Here is a 16,370-nt window from a genome sequence, read left to right on the forward strand (position 1 = left end):
TCGGCAGTCGCTTTCCTTTGCCGGATATGTTACCGATGCGTTAAAGATCCAGTTGTTCTCATTTTATCATACACATATTTAAATGTACGACCTGTAGGACGGGTACGTTCAAGATATCTTTCGGTGTGTAAGTCTCTAGTACTCACTGAATTTCGTTGACACTCCCCGTAAATGAGAAGTTCGAAGGAATACATCATTCACATTCGCTTGATTCGACGACGATACTAGTCTTACCGTTCCTATTAGTGCTGTATTGCGAAACCGTCAAATGCTCTTTACATGTCAATGGCACATTAGATGGATACGCCGAACTGTCTGAATATTTACTGTTTGCACGATATACGAGAGAGAATTGCCAGAGGGTGTTCTTCGTTAAATGCCGAAGTGATAGGGAATATCACTCAATCCATGATAAGAAGATTCCAGCACTGCCCTGATACCAACAGTCTTCACTTCGAACTCCTTCTGTAAATGGACGTTCATGCCACCTTTCTGACCTTCGTTGACCTTCAAAAGCCTTACTGTTACTCATCACTAGATTCGCCTCGATAGCCGCTATCACAAAATAAGTACCAAACTATTGCATCACATTAAAAAAAAAAAAAAGTTGACCATATCTCTGAAGCGATGTGTCAGGTTGGCCGTTGTCCCATGCAACTTTTGTCCCACAAACTTTTCAGCTCCTATCATTCTTTCGGAGTTATTCTTGGTGGCAATACTTAGTGACTCACCCTGTAGTCTGGGTTTTGTGCCAGATGAGTTACGTTGCCTCAAGAGACATACACAGTTTTTATTATAATACCTGCCTTAATGTGTCAACCATTTAACATAAGATTATACTTCTTAAGTAGTAGATCACGACACCATTTTAAATTTTTGAATTCGGCCAAGAAGTGTGTGAAACATTGATAGTCAAAATTTTGATTCCCTGGGTGCCTCTAGACAGGCAGCCTGCAGCTGAGGCTAGGTGCCGTTTACTAATGAGATCACCATTTTCAGCAGTCAGTTGTAATATCACATCGCAGACGCTTCTATTCTTTTCTTTTGTGGTATTCCCGCGGTCGATGATTGGCCTACAATGTAATATGTGCTTTATTCTCAACAATGTCTTCCAAAAATTAAGGGCCCTAGGTAAAAGCTACGAAATTCACCTGATAATGAGGGCATTGACATTGAAACATCCACTGAATTGAAACATTATATAATCTTTTCTTTGTGGTCTTCTCAGACGCTATACGTTCCACCATAACACATTCTACATCTATATCTACATGGATATTCTGCAAATCACATTTAAGTGCCTGGCAGAGGGTTCATCAAACCACCTTCACAATTCTCCATTATTCCAATCTCATATATCGCGCAGAAAGAATGAACACCTATATCTTTCCATACGAGCTCTGATTTCCCTTATTTTATCGTGGCGATCGTTTCTCCCTATGTAGGTCGGTGTCAAAAAAATATTTTCGCATTTGGAGTAGAAAGTTGGTGATTGGAATTTCGTGAGAACATTCCGTCGCAATTCTTTTAAAGATATCCAGCCCAAGTCCCGTATCATTTCAGTGACACTCTCTCCCATATTTCGCGATAATACAAAACGTGCTGCCCTTCTTTGAACTTTTTCGATGTACTCTGTCAGAGCTATCTGGTAAGGATCCCCCACCACGTAGCAGTATTATAAAGGAGGACGGACAAGCGTAGTGTAGGCAGTTACCTTAGTAGATCTGTTACATTTTCTAACTGTCCTACCAATAAAACGGAGTCTTTGGTTAGCCTTACCCACAACATTTTCTATGTGTTCCTTCCAATTTAAGTTGTTCGTAATTATAATTCCTACGTATTTAGTTGAATTTACAGCCTTTAGATTCGACTGATTTATCGTGTAACCGAAGTTTAACGAATTCCTTTTATCACTCATGTGGATGACCTCAAACTTTTCATTATTTAGGGTCATCGTTAGACCGCCCTACTGTCTGCATCATATTTTTAAAAATTTCCAGAGACGTGCATAATCAGTGTTCCGTTCATTACTTCCAGTATCGTGTGTACAACTGAAGTACATTCTGGATGCTGGCCGGTTTCTGTTGGCATTCACTGTTTACAGAACAACAGTAACGAATAGTGAATAGTGCTCAATTCTTCGGCTGAAAGGTAATGACTAAATGACTAATTGAGTCTGCCAATTTGGTTTAACCATTGATAATTCCGTGAGAAAAAACCTCTAGTACCCATCCCATCATCAGTCTGAAAACTTGTATAATGTAACTTTTGCACGCCTCATCTGAATATGAGCCTCAGAAGGTTCGAGAAAATATTTCGTTAGTGATTAGTAGCAGCTATCAGTTATATTTCACTTATCATGCTGACCAAATACGAAAACCTACCCATTATTTTCAGCCTGCCACATACATCCACTTTTTAGCTCCTTCAGCATCACCTGATTTAATTCAATTACCTTTCATTTTCTGCACATTACTCTTACACGTGTCACCTTTTTACATTTTATCCAAAACTCTACCCGTTCCATTCACCTGCTCTTTCAATCCTTTACGTCTCTTACAAAATTCAAATGACATCGACAAATCCTAAAGGATTTATTTTTTCTCCCCGAATTTAACTCCTAATTTCTCACTGTTTCCTTCATAGCCGTTTATTTGCACAGATCAAATAACATGGAGGATGGATTACAACCGTGTCTCATTCCATCCTCAATTATTACCTTTCTTTCACGTCCCCCAACTCTTTTAACTGCGGTATAGTTTCTCTGCTAGTTGTAGATAACCTACCACTCGCTCCATTTTATCCCTGCTGAGGTATGGTGCTTTAATTACAACATGAAAACAAACGACCCTAAAAGGAAGTTGATGGTCTCTGAGGAAAAAGGAAAAAACGAAGCCCGAATAGATGTATATGATAAGTTGTTTAAAGTTGACTCATTTACTTATTGAGGGAGCAATATCAATTGAGATGGAAGAAAGAAAGAGGGTTTAAGTAACAAAACTGCTCCGGCGAACAGAGTAAAAATGAGAGAGTATTATGTTCGGCAAATAGCAGCCTTTGAATCGGTAAAAGATTTCTGAAAGCATTTGTTTGGAGAATGGAAGTGCGTACTGTAAGATCTAGGATCTGGGTGCTAAGAAAAGGAAACAACTATATTCACTTGAGATGCGCGTTTAAGACGCATCCTGAAAGTCCAGTGGAGTGATCACATCCCAAATGTTGAAGACCTTACAAGAGAGAAGAGGAATTTATTGAACATCATTACAAAGGGTTTAAACTACTGTTCATATCTCAAACAATATCCACTCTTTCTGACAATGAAACGCGAAGGCATGTTTACTTCACTCAACTTCTCTCTATTATCTCGATGCGTTTGGGACAACTCTAAGCACTCATCAAGAATGCTCGTCAAGAATGTTCTCAGCTCAGAAAAGTGTGGTCAGACTGGTCTACGGTATCAGGAGGGATAGGAAGCCAGTGTGCACTCCGTGTGCATACCGGGGGGAGTCATTCCGGATGTGCAAAGGGTGCTTCCGGATGCCATGAAGAGTACAGTGTGCAGCCAACTGCAGGTGGTGGCACATGTCGGTACCAATGATCGGTATCAATGACGTGTGTCGCTTTGGACTGGAGGAGATTCTCTCTGCTTTCGGGCGGCTAGCGGAAATGGTAAAGACTGCCAGTCTTGCTTCCGAGATTAAGGCGGATTTCACCATCTGCAGCATCGTCGATAGAACCCACTGTGGTCCTTTCGTGCATAGCCGAGTGGAGAGTCTGAATCAGAGGACCAGGCGGTTCTGTGACCGTGTAGGCTGCAGATTCCTTGACTTGAGCCATCGGGTGGTGGGTTTCCTGGTTCCGCTTAATAGGTCAGGAGTCCACTACACACAAGATGCAGCTACACGGGTAGCGGGGCCTGTGTGGAAGGGACTGGGCAGTTTTTTAGGTTAGAGGGTACCAGGGAACCACAGAAAGAGCGTCCGTCTAAAAGTGGGTAGGTGAAACACAGTAAGGTAGTTGCAGAAACGATCGGTATCGTAGTTGTAAATTACCGTAGCTGTGTTGGGAAAGAACCAGAGCTCCAAGCCCTAATAAAAGCACTAAAGCTCAAGTAGTTGTAGGTACAGAGAGCTGGCTAAAGCCGCAAGTAAGTTCAGCCGAAATTTTTTCGAACGACCTAACAGTGTTCAGAAAGGATAGAGTAAATATAGTTGGTGGTGGAATATTTATTGCTGTCAGAAGTATTTGCTTCGTAGTGAAATTGAAGTAGATAGTTCCTGCGAAATAGTATTGATAGAGGTTATACTTGACAATAGGACTGAACTATTAATTGGATCGTTTTACCGACCCCCGAATTGGAAGAAATAGTTGCTGAACAGTTCCAAGAAAACTCATTCCAGATAGATACCCCACTCATACAGTTATAGTCGGTGGTGTCTTTAATCTACCTTCGATAGGCTGGAAAAATTATACGTTTAAAGGCGGCGGCAGGTATAAAACGTCATCCGAAATTGTACTGAATGCTTGCTTAGAAAATTATTTTGAACAATTAGTTCATGAGCCCAGTCGAAGCGTAAATAGTTGCAAAAGCATACTTGACCTCTTAGCAACAAATAATCCTGGACAAATTGTGAGTATCGTGGCGAATACAGTATTAGCCACCACAAGGCAGTTGCTGCTAGGCTGAAAACCGTAACACCTACAACCATAAAAAAGAAACGCAAAGTATATCTATTTTAAAAAGTTGTTAAAAATGCTCTTAACGCCGATTTAAGAGACTGTCTTCACTCCTTCCGATCTGATCATGTAAGCGTAGAAAAGTTGTGGAATGATTTCAGTGACAGAAATTGAGAGATATATACCACATAAATTAATAAGTAATGGTACTGATTCCCCATGGTACACAAAGCGGGTCAGATCGCAGCGTAAAAAGCATACCAAATTTAAAAGAACGCAAAATCGTCAAGAAGTTCGAAATATTGCGCGTATTTCAATGCGAGATGCTTTTAATAATTTCCACAACGAAATTCTGTCTCGAAATCTGGCAGAAAACCCAAATAGATTTTGGTCATACATAAAGCACACCAGTGGCAAGATGTAATCAATACCTTCACTGATGACAGTGCCACTAAAGCAGAGATATTAAACACGGTTCCCCGAAACTCCTTCACCAAAGAAGACGAAGTAAATATTCCAGAATTCCAATCAAGAACACCTGCCAAGATGAGAAACGTAGAAGTAGATATCCTCGGTGTAACAAAGCAGCTTAAATCACTTAACAAAGGCAAGGCCTCCGGCCCAGATTGTGTACCAGTCAGGTTCCTCTCAGAGTATGCTGATACAATAGCTCCATATGTAGCAACTTTATACAACCGCTCTCTCACAGAATGATCCGTACCTAAAGACTGGAAAATCGTTCAAGTCACACCAATACCCAAAAAAGGAAGTAGGAGTTATCCGCTGAATTACAGGTCCATATCACTAGCGTCGATTTGCAGTAGGGTTTTGGAACATATACTGTATTCGAACATTATGAAGTACCTCGAAGAAAACGATTTATTGACACATGGTCACCACGGATTCAGAAAATATCGTTCTTGCGGAACACAGCTATCTCTTCATATTCATGAAGTAATGAGTACTACCGAGAGGGAATGTCAAATTAATTCCATATTTTTAAATTTCCAGAAGGCTTTCGATACAGTTCCTCACAAGCGTCTTCTAACCAAACTGCGTGCCTATGGAATATAGTCTCAGTTCTGCGACTGGATTCGTGATTTCCTGTCAGAAAGGTCACAGTTCGTAGTAATGGTCATCGAATAAAACAGAAGTAATATCCGGCTTTCCACAAGTAAGTGCTATAGGCCCTCTATTGTTTCTGATCTATATTAACGACATAGGAGACAATCTGAGTAGCCGTCTTAGATTGTTTGCAGATGATACTGTCATTTAGGGTATGGTAAAGTCATCAGATAACTAAAAATTATTGCAAAATGATTTAGGAAAGATATCTGTATGGTGCGAAAAGTGGCTATTGACCCTGAATAAAGAAAAGTGTGAAGTTATTCACATGAGAACTAAAAGAAAACCGCTAAATTTCGATTACGCAAATCTGAAGGCTGTAAATTCAACTAAATACTTAGGGATTACACTTACAAATAGCCTAAAGTGGGATGATTACATAGATAATGTTGTGGGTAGAACAAACCAAAGACTGCGATTCATTGACAGAACACTTAGAACGTGCAACAGGTCTACTAAAGAAACTGCTTGCACCACGCTTGTTCGCCGTATTCTGGAGTATTGCTGTGCTGTGTGGATCCGCATCAGATGGGACACGGATGACATCGAAAAAGTACAACGAAGGGAGCTCATTTTGTATTATAGCGAGATAGTGGAGATAGTGCCACAGACATGATACGTGAATTGGAGAGGCAATCATTAAAACAAAGGCGTTTTTCGTTGCGACGGGATCATCTCATGAAATTTCAATCACCAGTTTTCTCCTCCGATTGCGAAAACATTCTTTTGGCTCCCACTTACATAGGGAGAAATGATCATCACGATATAATAAATCAGGGATCGCACATAAAAATTTAAGTGCACGTCTTTCCTGCGCCATTCGAGGGTGGAATGGTAGAGATATAGCTTGAAGGTGGTTCACTGAACCCTCTGCCAGGCACTTTATTGTGAATAACAGAGTAATCACATAGATGTAGATCAGTTCGCGAGTTTCCTGCAGGCCGTTGCTCAGGTGTCCCGGAGTGCTAACTCTGTCATCCTCGTACGTATGTGCCACCATGCAATTTGTAGTTGACACTTTTGACTTTTTGAGAAGGAACTACAACATTCATTCAGTGAACGAAAGGCATAAAAATAATATGGACTTGTATAATACACTCCAGGAAAAAATTAGTACACCTGTACAGACGACGTCTATTTTGATCCGATGGCCATTTGCCACCTAGGGGATAGTAGATAAATTGATAACGATTTGAACGTCGTACGCCGACCGATAACTGGCATAGCTATGAGAGCGCCACCTGTGTCTACCCTTTAACAGGGAATGCTCACAGCCAGAAGGCTCAGGTGTGGTGCAAACGTGTAAAGCAAGGAGGCAACCATGCCACGGAGGCACACTCGTCCTTCCTACAGCCAACTGACTTGAGTTTCAAAGGGGTCAAACTGTGGCCTTCCGAATGGCAGGATGGTCCTTTCGGAGAATTGCAACACACAACTCTAGTTCCCCCCCCGGTGTGTATGAAGGTGTACGAACCAGCGCCCGAGAGATCTAGAATGTTTTTAGACCCGTTCTTCTGCAGTTCTTGCAAACGGAAGGTGATATGTTGTTCCAACAATGCTGCCCATACACTGTTTGTCAAACTCAACGTGCTCTGTCAGAAATGCAGCAACTACCCTGGTCACCACAATCTCCAGACATGTCTCGAATCGAGTACGTGTTGGATATGATTTGATGAGAAGTGACTCGTATAATTTCTCAACCAACAACACCTACAGAACTACATGAACAATTCGAATAGGGGTGGCATAACATACCCCAGGACAGTATTCGATATCTGTACGACCACTGGATGCCAGAGTCATCGCCTGCATTGGCGCTGGTGGAGTCTACACCACGTACTGATACCGGTGTTTCAGTATGGGTCGATATCTGTTACCTTAGAAACGCTTGTTCTATTGATCTGTAAACGTAATAGTTTCACGTAATCCATGTGCACTGTTGTAGCAATAAACATTGAGTGAATTGGAAACCTCTAAAGAGGCGTACCAATTTTCTTTTTCGGCAGTGTACATTGGTGTGTAAAACTTAAGGGTGAAAGTAACTTCCGCATGATGTGTCACTGCCAAGTACCATACACTACTGGCCATTAAAATTGCTACACCGAGAAGATGACGTGCTACAGACGCGAAATTTAACCGACAGGAAGAAGATGCTTTAATATGCAAATGATTAGCTTTTCAGAGCATTCACATAAGGTTGGCGCCGGTGGCGACACCTACAACGTACTGGCATGAGGAAAGTTTCCAACCGATTTCTCATACACAAACAGCAACTGACCGGCGTTGCCTGGTGAAACGGTGTTGGTTGGTTGGTTTGGGGGAAGAGACCAAACAGCGAGGTCATCGGTCTCATCGGATTAGGGAAGGATGGAGAAGGAAGTCGGCCGCTCCCTTTCAAAGGAACCATCCCGGAATTTGCCTGGAGTGATTTAGGGAAATCACGGAAAACCTAAATCAGGATGGCCGGACGCGGGATTGAACCGTCATCTTCCCGAATGCGAGTCCAGTGTGCTATGAAACGTTGTTGAAATGCCTCGTGTAAGGAGGAGAAATGCGTATCATCACGTTTCCGACTTTGATAAAGGTCGGATTGTAGCCTATCGCGATTGCGGCTTATCGTATCGTGACATAGCTACTCGCGTTGGTCGAGATCCAATGACTGTTAGCAGACTATGTAATCGGTGGGCTCAGGAGGGTAATACGGAACGCCGTGCTGGATCCCAACGACCTCGTATCACTAGCAGTCGAGATGACAGGCATCTTATCCGCATGGCTGTAACGGATCGTGCAGCCACGTCTCGATCCTTGAGTCAACAGATGCGGACGTCTGCAAGACAACAACCATCTGCACGAACAGTTCGACGACGTTTGTAGCGGCATGGACTATCAGCTCGGAGACCATGGCTGCGGTAACCCTTGACGCTGTATCACAGACAGGAGCGCCTGCAATGGTGTACTCAACGTCGAACCTGGGTGCACGAATGGCAAAACGTCATCTTTTCGGATGAATCCAGGTTCTGTTTACAGCACCATGATGGTCACATCCGTTGTTTGGCGACATCGCGGTGAACACACATTGGAAGCGTGTATTCGTCTTCGCCATACTAGCGTATCACCCGGCGTGATGGTATGGGCTGCCATTGGTTGCACGTCTCGGTCACCTCTTGTTCGCATTGACGGCACTTTGAACAGTGGACGTTACATTTCAGATGTGTTACGACCCATGGCTCTACCCTTCATTCCATCCCTGGGAAACCCCACATTTCAGCAGGATAATGCACGACCACATGTTGCAGGTACGGGCCGTTCTGGATACAGAAAATGTTCGACTGCTGCCCTGGCCAGCACATTCTCCAGATCTCTCACCAATTGAAAAGTCTGGCTCGTCACAATACGCCAGCACTACTCTTGATGAACTGTGGTATCGTGTTGAAGCTGCATGGACAACTTTACCTGTACACGCCATCCAATCTCAGTTTCACTCAATGCCCAGGCGTATCACGGCCGTTATTACGGCCAGAGGTGGTTGTTCTGGGCACTGATTTCTCAGGATCTATGCACCCAAATTGCGCGAAAATTGCGTGAAAATGTAATCACATGTCAGTTCTAGTATACTATATTTGCCCAATGAATACCCGTTTATCATCTGCATTTCTTCTTGGTGTAGCAATTTTATTGGCCAGTAGTGTAGCTCCATGAAACTTGGATCACACAAAGGAAGAACTACTACAGTATGGTGCAGAATGTTACTGAAAGAAATCCCCAGTGAAAGGAATAGAAATGAAAATTTCATACAAAGACAATGATTACACGGAAGAGCTGCGATTTATGATGGACCCCTGGACATTTCAAAAGGCGGGACATATTCCTTAATAGGATGTATGAGCACCACCGGCGGCAATGCGTGTCCAGCAACGCGCTCCCACACTGGCCACAAGTTTGTTAAGTAGCTTTAGTGGTAGGATCCCATTCCTCCACCGGCGGGGTTGGCAAATGTTAGGAGATCGCTTGCGCATGTGAACGTGCTGCAATATGTCTCACCAGCACATCCCATACGTGTTAGATAAGATTTAAGTCGGGGGGACGGGCGGGGGAATCCATTCGTCGAATATCCCGTCGTTTCAGAAGTTCCTGCAATTGCGCTGTTCGATGCAGTCCTGCATTGTCACGCGTAAAAATGAGGGCCGAATGCTCCCCGAAAAGACGCACGTGGGGAAGGAGTACAGCAGGAAGGCACAGACCGCGGCACGCGGTCCACGTGATCTGATGGAGGCCCGCCCTTAAGACTTCGGTCATGTAACTTTTTCTCTTTTTACTCATCTTCATTTCGGCTCGAAAAATATGGAGCTGGCCTTTACACAGTGTGTTTGCGTAAGAGTGTACAGATATATAACTTGAGGTAAGGAACATGCGATCATAGAAGCCAGCTTAAGGAGTTATGGAAGTAAACTTGTATACCGCCTTGTCTAGCATTACTGTTTTCCAGCTTATTTACAACTAACATGCCTACAAGTTCATAAGTACTGTGCTGTTTATTTTCCGGGTGATCAAAATCAATATGTCCACCATCGTTCCTCAACAACAGCTGTAGTCGAGGAATAATGTTGTGAACAGCACTGTAAAGCATGTCCGGAGTTATGGTGAGGCACTGGCGTCAGATGTTGTCTTTCAGCATCCCTAGAGATGTCGGTCGATCGCGATACATTTCCGGGCGGTTCTAGGCTCTACAGTCTGGAACCGTGAGACCGCTACGGCCGCAGGTTCGAATCCTGCCTCGGGCATGGTTGTGTGTGATGTCCTTAGGTTAGTTAGGTTTAAGTAGTTCTAAGTTCTAGGGGACTGATGACCTCAGAAGTTGAGTCCCATAGTACTCAGAGCCATATTTTGAACGATACACTTGCGACTTCAAGTAACCCCAAAGCCAATAATCGCACGGACTGAGGTCTGGGGACCTGGGAGGCCAAGCATGGCGAAAGTGACGGCTGAGCACACGATCATCACCAAACGACTCGCGCAAGAGATATTTCACGCATCTAGCAATATGGGGTGTTTTTTTTTGTTCTAATAAAACCTCATGTCATTCCAAGCATGTGTGCCAATTTTTACCTCTCTATCTACATTATTCCGTGGTTTATTAAGTTTTCAAATTTATACTAACTTTTTAGTCACTTTCTTTATTTCCTTTAAGGAAACAAGGAGAACGAGCCTGGTTACTAGGAAGTTATGATCCAGGTTTTGTTTACATTACTCTGTTGTATCGTATTTACATTGTCCTAGGAAAGAAAGTGTTATGAATTAACGACAGACCCAGTCAAAGACGTACAGTACAATACGATGGAGTAGTACCTGTAGAGTTGCGCAGAACTCATTGACATGAACTCTGTATATGGGGAAGTAAGTTGCAGTGCTCTTGCCGTTGAACGGTTTTACAGGGAACGATTTCTCTCGACCGACGAATGCGGGAATCTGGTTCATTGGACAGAAGAAACGAGGGACCTGGCGACATGAGGACCACTCACACACCCGATTTTGAAGACGAGGTGCTGGACTTGTTGCAGCAGTACTCGTCGTATTGCACGTGAAATGGACGTTGCACATACTAGTGTGTGGCGAGTACTCCACGAACAGCAATTACACCCACATCACCCTCAACGAGTTCATGGAATGCTTGTGCCTGACTTTTCATGTATGGGATGAGGAAAACCCTCGCGCCATAGTAGGGTCACACCATCAAGTACTTTTTTCTGTGAATATCTAGGCCGGAATTGTAGGCGTCATTCTCATTGGACCATATCTTCTACCTGGCCTTCTGACTGGCCCTCTGTTCTTCAGGTTCGTGCAAAGCCACCTGAGTTGTTGGAGAACGTACCCTTGGCTGTTCGTGAGAGGATGTGGGTACAACATGACGGTGCACCGCCTCATTTCAATGTGGATGTCCGAAACCATCTCAATGCTGTATTTCCTGGAACTGTATTGGAAGGGGAGATCCTATTCCATGGCCTTTGAGTTCACCTGATTTGAATCCCCTTGACTTTTTCCTATGGGGATACCTATAGTCACTTGTGTATGAGACCCCAGTGGATACGGAGATGGAATAAGTTACCAGAACTGTAGCTGCCTGTGATGTGCTGCGAAATATACCAGTGATATTTGTCAGGGTGCGTGAGAATCTTGTTCGCAGATGTCATGCTTGCATTGAGGTTGACGGCCATCAGTTGCAGCACATTTTGTAAGATACAGTACAAATGGTACGTTCATTGAGTCAATGGTGGTATTTGTAGTTAACCGTAACTAATGTAAATAAAAAAGTACACAGTAATGTGATTTGATTCCTACTATCTCCCTAAGCTGGTTTCTTGACCCCGGGCTCCATACTTCAAATTCTTCAGTGGATTCAAATGCTTCAAATGGCACTGAGGACTATGTGACTTAAATTCTGAGGTCATCAGTCCCCTAGAACTTAGAACTACTTAAACCTAACGAACCTAAGGACATCACACACATCCATGCCCGAGGCAGGACTCGAACCTGCGACCGTAGCGGTCGCGCTGTTCCACACTGTAGCGCCTATAACCGCTTGGCCACTCCGGCTGGCTCTTCAGTGGAGCATCCTCTATGTCATGTTAAATTTTTACACGCTGTTAAGGAAGCACTCTGTGAAACTTAGTTCTTTTGTGTCCAATCTAGCAAGCACTGTGGCAGGGAAGACCCCAACTCGGAATAATGAGTTATCCCGTACGAAGTTATTCTTGAACTTGCAACTCTTAGGTAGTTACACCGAGGGGTTTTCGGCCCACGGTACTAGCAAGTCTATAGACCTCCTCGAGCACATTGCTACAATTAGAGTGACTAGTGTGTGCGCTGTGTTCAAAATTTGAAGGTAAGTCAGCCCTTTGCAACATTATGCCCCTCACGCCATAACAGCTGGGCCACCAAAGCATTCACATTCTAAAATTCTGGACGTACCATGATAAACTGTCGAACAAGACGTTTTAGTGGCGCACGTCTTGCGGTGTGGGGAGGCATAATATTGAGTGGGTGTACTGACTCACCACCGATCAACGTAATTGTGACACTGTACTCCTTTCCCATATGCTCAGGAGTGAATTCAGCCCAGAGTACATTTTTGTTGAAGACAAGTTTCTTGAACAAATTTCATCGAGCTATGTTACTTGGCAGTAAACGTCATACGAAAGTTACTTTCATCCTTAAGTTTTGCACAGAGCATAGTGCACTTCTTTAAATACTATACAGAAAAATGTGCATTATTCACAAGGTTTCATTTTCAGTAGGCTTGCAGCAGAATGGTGAAAAGTGAATCCAAGTTGAAAGGTTTGTACCATTTTGTACAGTAGTTGCTCACAATAGTTGAGAACTTTTATCAGTAATATGTTATTTATTGGTATAGTCTCACATTTGTTTTTGTTTTATCACACAGCGTTCTGTGAACTATGCACTGACGTTCCTCGAGGATCTAGCTTCGGCTATGATGGACCCACGAAAATGATAAATTAAACAAATAAATCTGAGACGGGAAGGAGACGTAACTGCCAAAATTGACGGGTGCGTCAGTAGAGGTGAACGACTTGTCGGACGGCGTGATAAGAGAAAAAGGGAGTCGATGTGGAAGACATAAGGATGTTTAGCAGAGTTCTGGAAGACTTGCAAACAAATGATGATGAAAGAACAGATAACATTCATTCGGAATTTCTAAAGTCATTGGGGGGAAGTGCCGAATAAAGTTGGTTTCTGGAGTCTATGAGACTGTAAATATACCACCCAACTTTCGGAAAAATATCATATACACAATACCGAGAATAGCAAGCGTACATAAGTGCGAAAACTGCCGTACAATGAACTTAAAAGCTCATGCATGTTAGTTGCTGACAGTAGTAATATATAGAAAAATAGAAAATAAATTGAGGGTGTTACATAACAATCAGTTTTGCTTTAAGAAAGGTAAAGGCACCAGAGAGGCAGTTCTCACTTTGCGTTTGATAATGGAAGCAAGACTGAAGAAAAATCAAGATAAGTTCATAGGATTTGTCGATCTTGAAAAAGAGTTCGACAGCGCATTGTGAAATGGTGTAAGATGTTCGAAGTTCTGAGAAAAACAGGAATAAACTGCAGAGAAAGACGTGTCATACACAACATGTATACACAATACGTACAAGAACCGAGAGGAAACAATGTGGCTGGAAGACCAAAACCGAAGCACGCGTATTAAAAAGGGTGTATGACAGGGATGCAGTCTTTCGCTGCTACTGTTCAGTCTACACACTGAAGTAGCAATAACAGAAATAAAAGAGGGATTAAAAAGTGAGATTAAAATGCAGACCGAAAGGATATCAATGATAAGATTTGTTGATGGCATTGCTATCGACAGTGAAAGTGAAGAAGAATTAATGAATATACTAAATGGAATGGACAGCTTAATGATTGTAGAGTATGGAGTGAGAGTAAACTGGAAAAAGACGAAAGTGATGAGGAGTAGCATAAATGAGACCAGCGATGAACTTAATATCAACTGGGAACCTCGAACTAGACGAAGTTAAGGAATTCAGCTCGGATGGGATGAATCAAAGAGGACAAAAAAAAGCAGGTTTGCACAGGCAAAGAGGACATTCCCAGTCAAAACAAGTCTTCTATTATCAAATATAGGCCTTAATCTGCAGAAAACATTTTTGAGTATTTAAGTTAGGAGCACAGTATTGTGCAGTATTTAATCAAGGATTGTAGGAAAACCGTAAAAATCTATTCTGGTCTCTATTGCTGTCTTTTCCTTCCCGTTGTTTCATGTCCAATCTCCTAGTTATTTAAAACGGTCTACGTTAGATATTGTGTTGTTACATTTTTTGAGCCTTTGCGGTACATTACTGATGCGTATTTTTTCTTTTTTTTTCGAATTACGTTTGCAATACTACCGGAAAAGAAGAGAAACGAATCGAAGCGTTTGAGATGTGGTTTTACGGAAGGCTGTTGAAAGTTAACTGAGCAGATAAGGAATGAAGAGGTTCTCCGCAGAATCGGCGAAGAAAGGAACTTGTTGAAAACACTGACAAGAAGAAGCGACTTGATGACGGGACGTGTGTTAAGACATCAGCATATTACTTCGATGGTACAAGAGGGAGTTATAGAAACTAAAAATTGCAAGGGAAGACAGATTTTAACACGTCCAGCAAATAACTGAGGAGGCAAGGTGCACGTGATACTTCGAGATGAAGAGGATAACACAAGAGACGAATAGCTGGTGGGCCGCATCGAACCAATGATTCTAAAACCAATGTTGGTGGAAAAAGAACCAGAGAAAGTTAAAAACTGAAGCACATAGCTCAAATTGTGAAGGCTATGAAGGAGTAGGCAGAAAAGACTGTAGGTCTGCTACCATCGATACTGTTGGCAACCAGGCTACTTCCAACCAATTCAGCAAAGGAGGAGTAGGAAAGTAATGTTTATGACCACTGAACGCGATGTGCAGAAGTAAAATTTTACTCACCTGTCGCTGAAATGCGAGAAATCAGTAACGAGAATCCGGTTGATGAGGCTGACATCTCTCAAGATAATACACGGCGTCATCATCATGTAAAATCCACCAAATGGCTTTCCGTCCAGCTGGTGGTACAGCGCCTGCAGCATAGCAGAGAACGACTCCGTGGCGAAGAGAACACGACGGGTGTCTCCGAAGAACAGCTCGGGGCGCGTGCCCGGCACTCCGAGTCTCTTCCAGTAGTTGTTCACCGACCAGAGGTAAGCGTAAGACAGGGCAGCGACGGCGGCTACAAGCGCCAAGCTCACCCAAGTAACAATTACAGCACTCAACATTCTCGTGCTGAATGTTTTTTTCGTCGCACTGCACTGGATCTCGAATTTAGAGTGTCACACGCTACCGGCGAGGAGAAAACATAATATTTGTCCGTCACACGCGACTTCTGACAAAGCCTGGGTGTCACTGATGTGCATGATGTCATGCTTCCGTGAAGCTGTTCGTAGCGAAGGTTTTGTTATACTGAATGAAGCACGGAAACGTTCCGGAAAGTTCTCGTAGCACACAATGCGGTCAGCCGCTTCCCAACGCGATCACTCTCTATCTACGAGTCAGCGGCACTATTCGACTGAGCAGGAAGTGTGATTTGCGTACCGCGCACAGCAGCTCGCCGGGTAGTCGGCACGCATGTCCACCAGCCAACTGCTCGCCTCCTTGACAAGTGTCGGCTACTTGCGCCTATTTACTCGATGCTATGACGCACGCGAGAGGCGGCGCAGTCCCACTCTGGACGACCTTGTGTAGTCGCTTAACGAGCACCGACGTAGGACGCTATCAAGGATCTCTGAAATCATATGGTTGGAAAGTACACGGTCGTAGGGACTTTGGAAAAAAATGTAATTGAAGCTTACGCGCGAATAGCGCTTTATATTCTGAACTCACACTCAATGACGTATCTCGGCCGACCGCTGTGACCGAGCGGTTCTAAGCGCTTCAGTCCGGAACCGCGCTGCTGCTACGGTCGCAGTTTCTAATCCTGCCTCGGGCTTGGATGTGTGTGATGTCATTAGGTTATTTAGGTTCA

General features: G+C 43.4%; 1 protein-coding gene across 1 annotated transcript in view; it reads right to left on the bottom strand.

Moving 5' to 3' along the window:
• LOC124775265 (probable cytochrome P450 6a13) overlaps positions 1-15,984 on the bottom strand; it is an 82,302-nt gene extending 66,318 nt beyond the window's left edge. Inside the window, exon 1 of the mRNA XM_047250103.1 lies at positions 15,299-15,984. Coding sequence (XP_047106059.1) covers positions 15,299-15,624 — 326 coding nt within the window. The 5' untranslated portion in view covers positions 15,625-15,984. The remainder of the gene's footprint in view (positions 1-15,298) is intronic.
• Between the last annotated feature and the right edge of the window lie 386 nt (positions 15,985-16,370).

Source organism: Schistocerca piceifrons, chromosome 2, assembly GCF_021461385.2.
Source record: "Schistocerca piceifrons isolate TAMUIC-IGC-003096 chromosome 2, iqSchPice1.1, whole genome shotgun sequence".
In the NCBI taxonomy this organism is placed as follows: Eukaryota; Metazoa; Arthropoda; class Insecta; order Orthoptera; family Acrididae; genus Schistocerca; species Schistocerca piceifrons.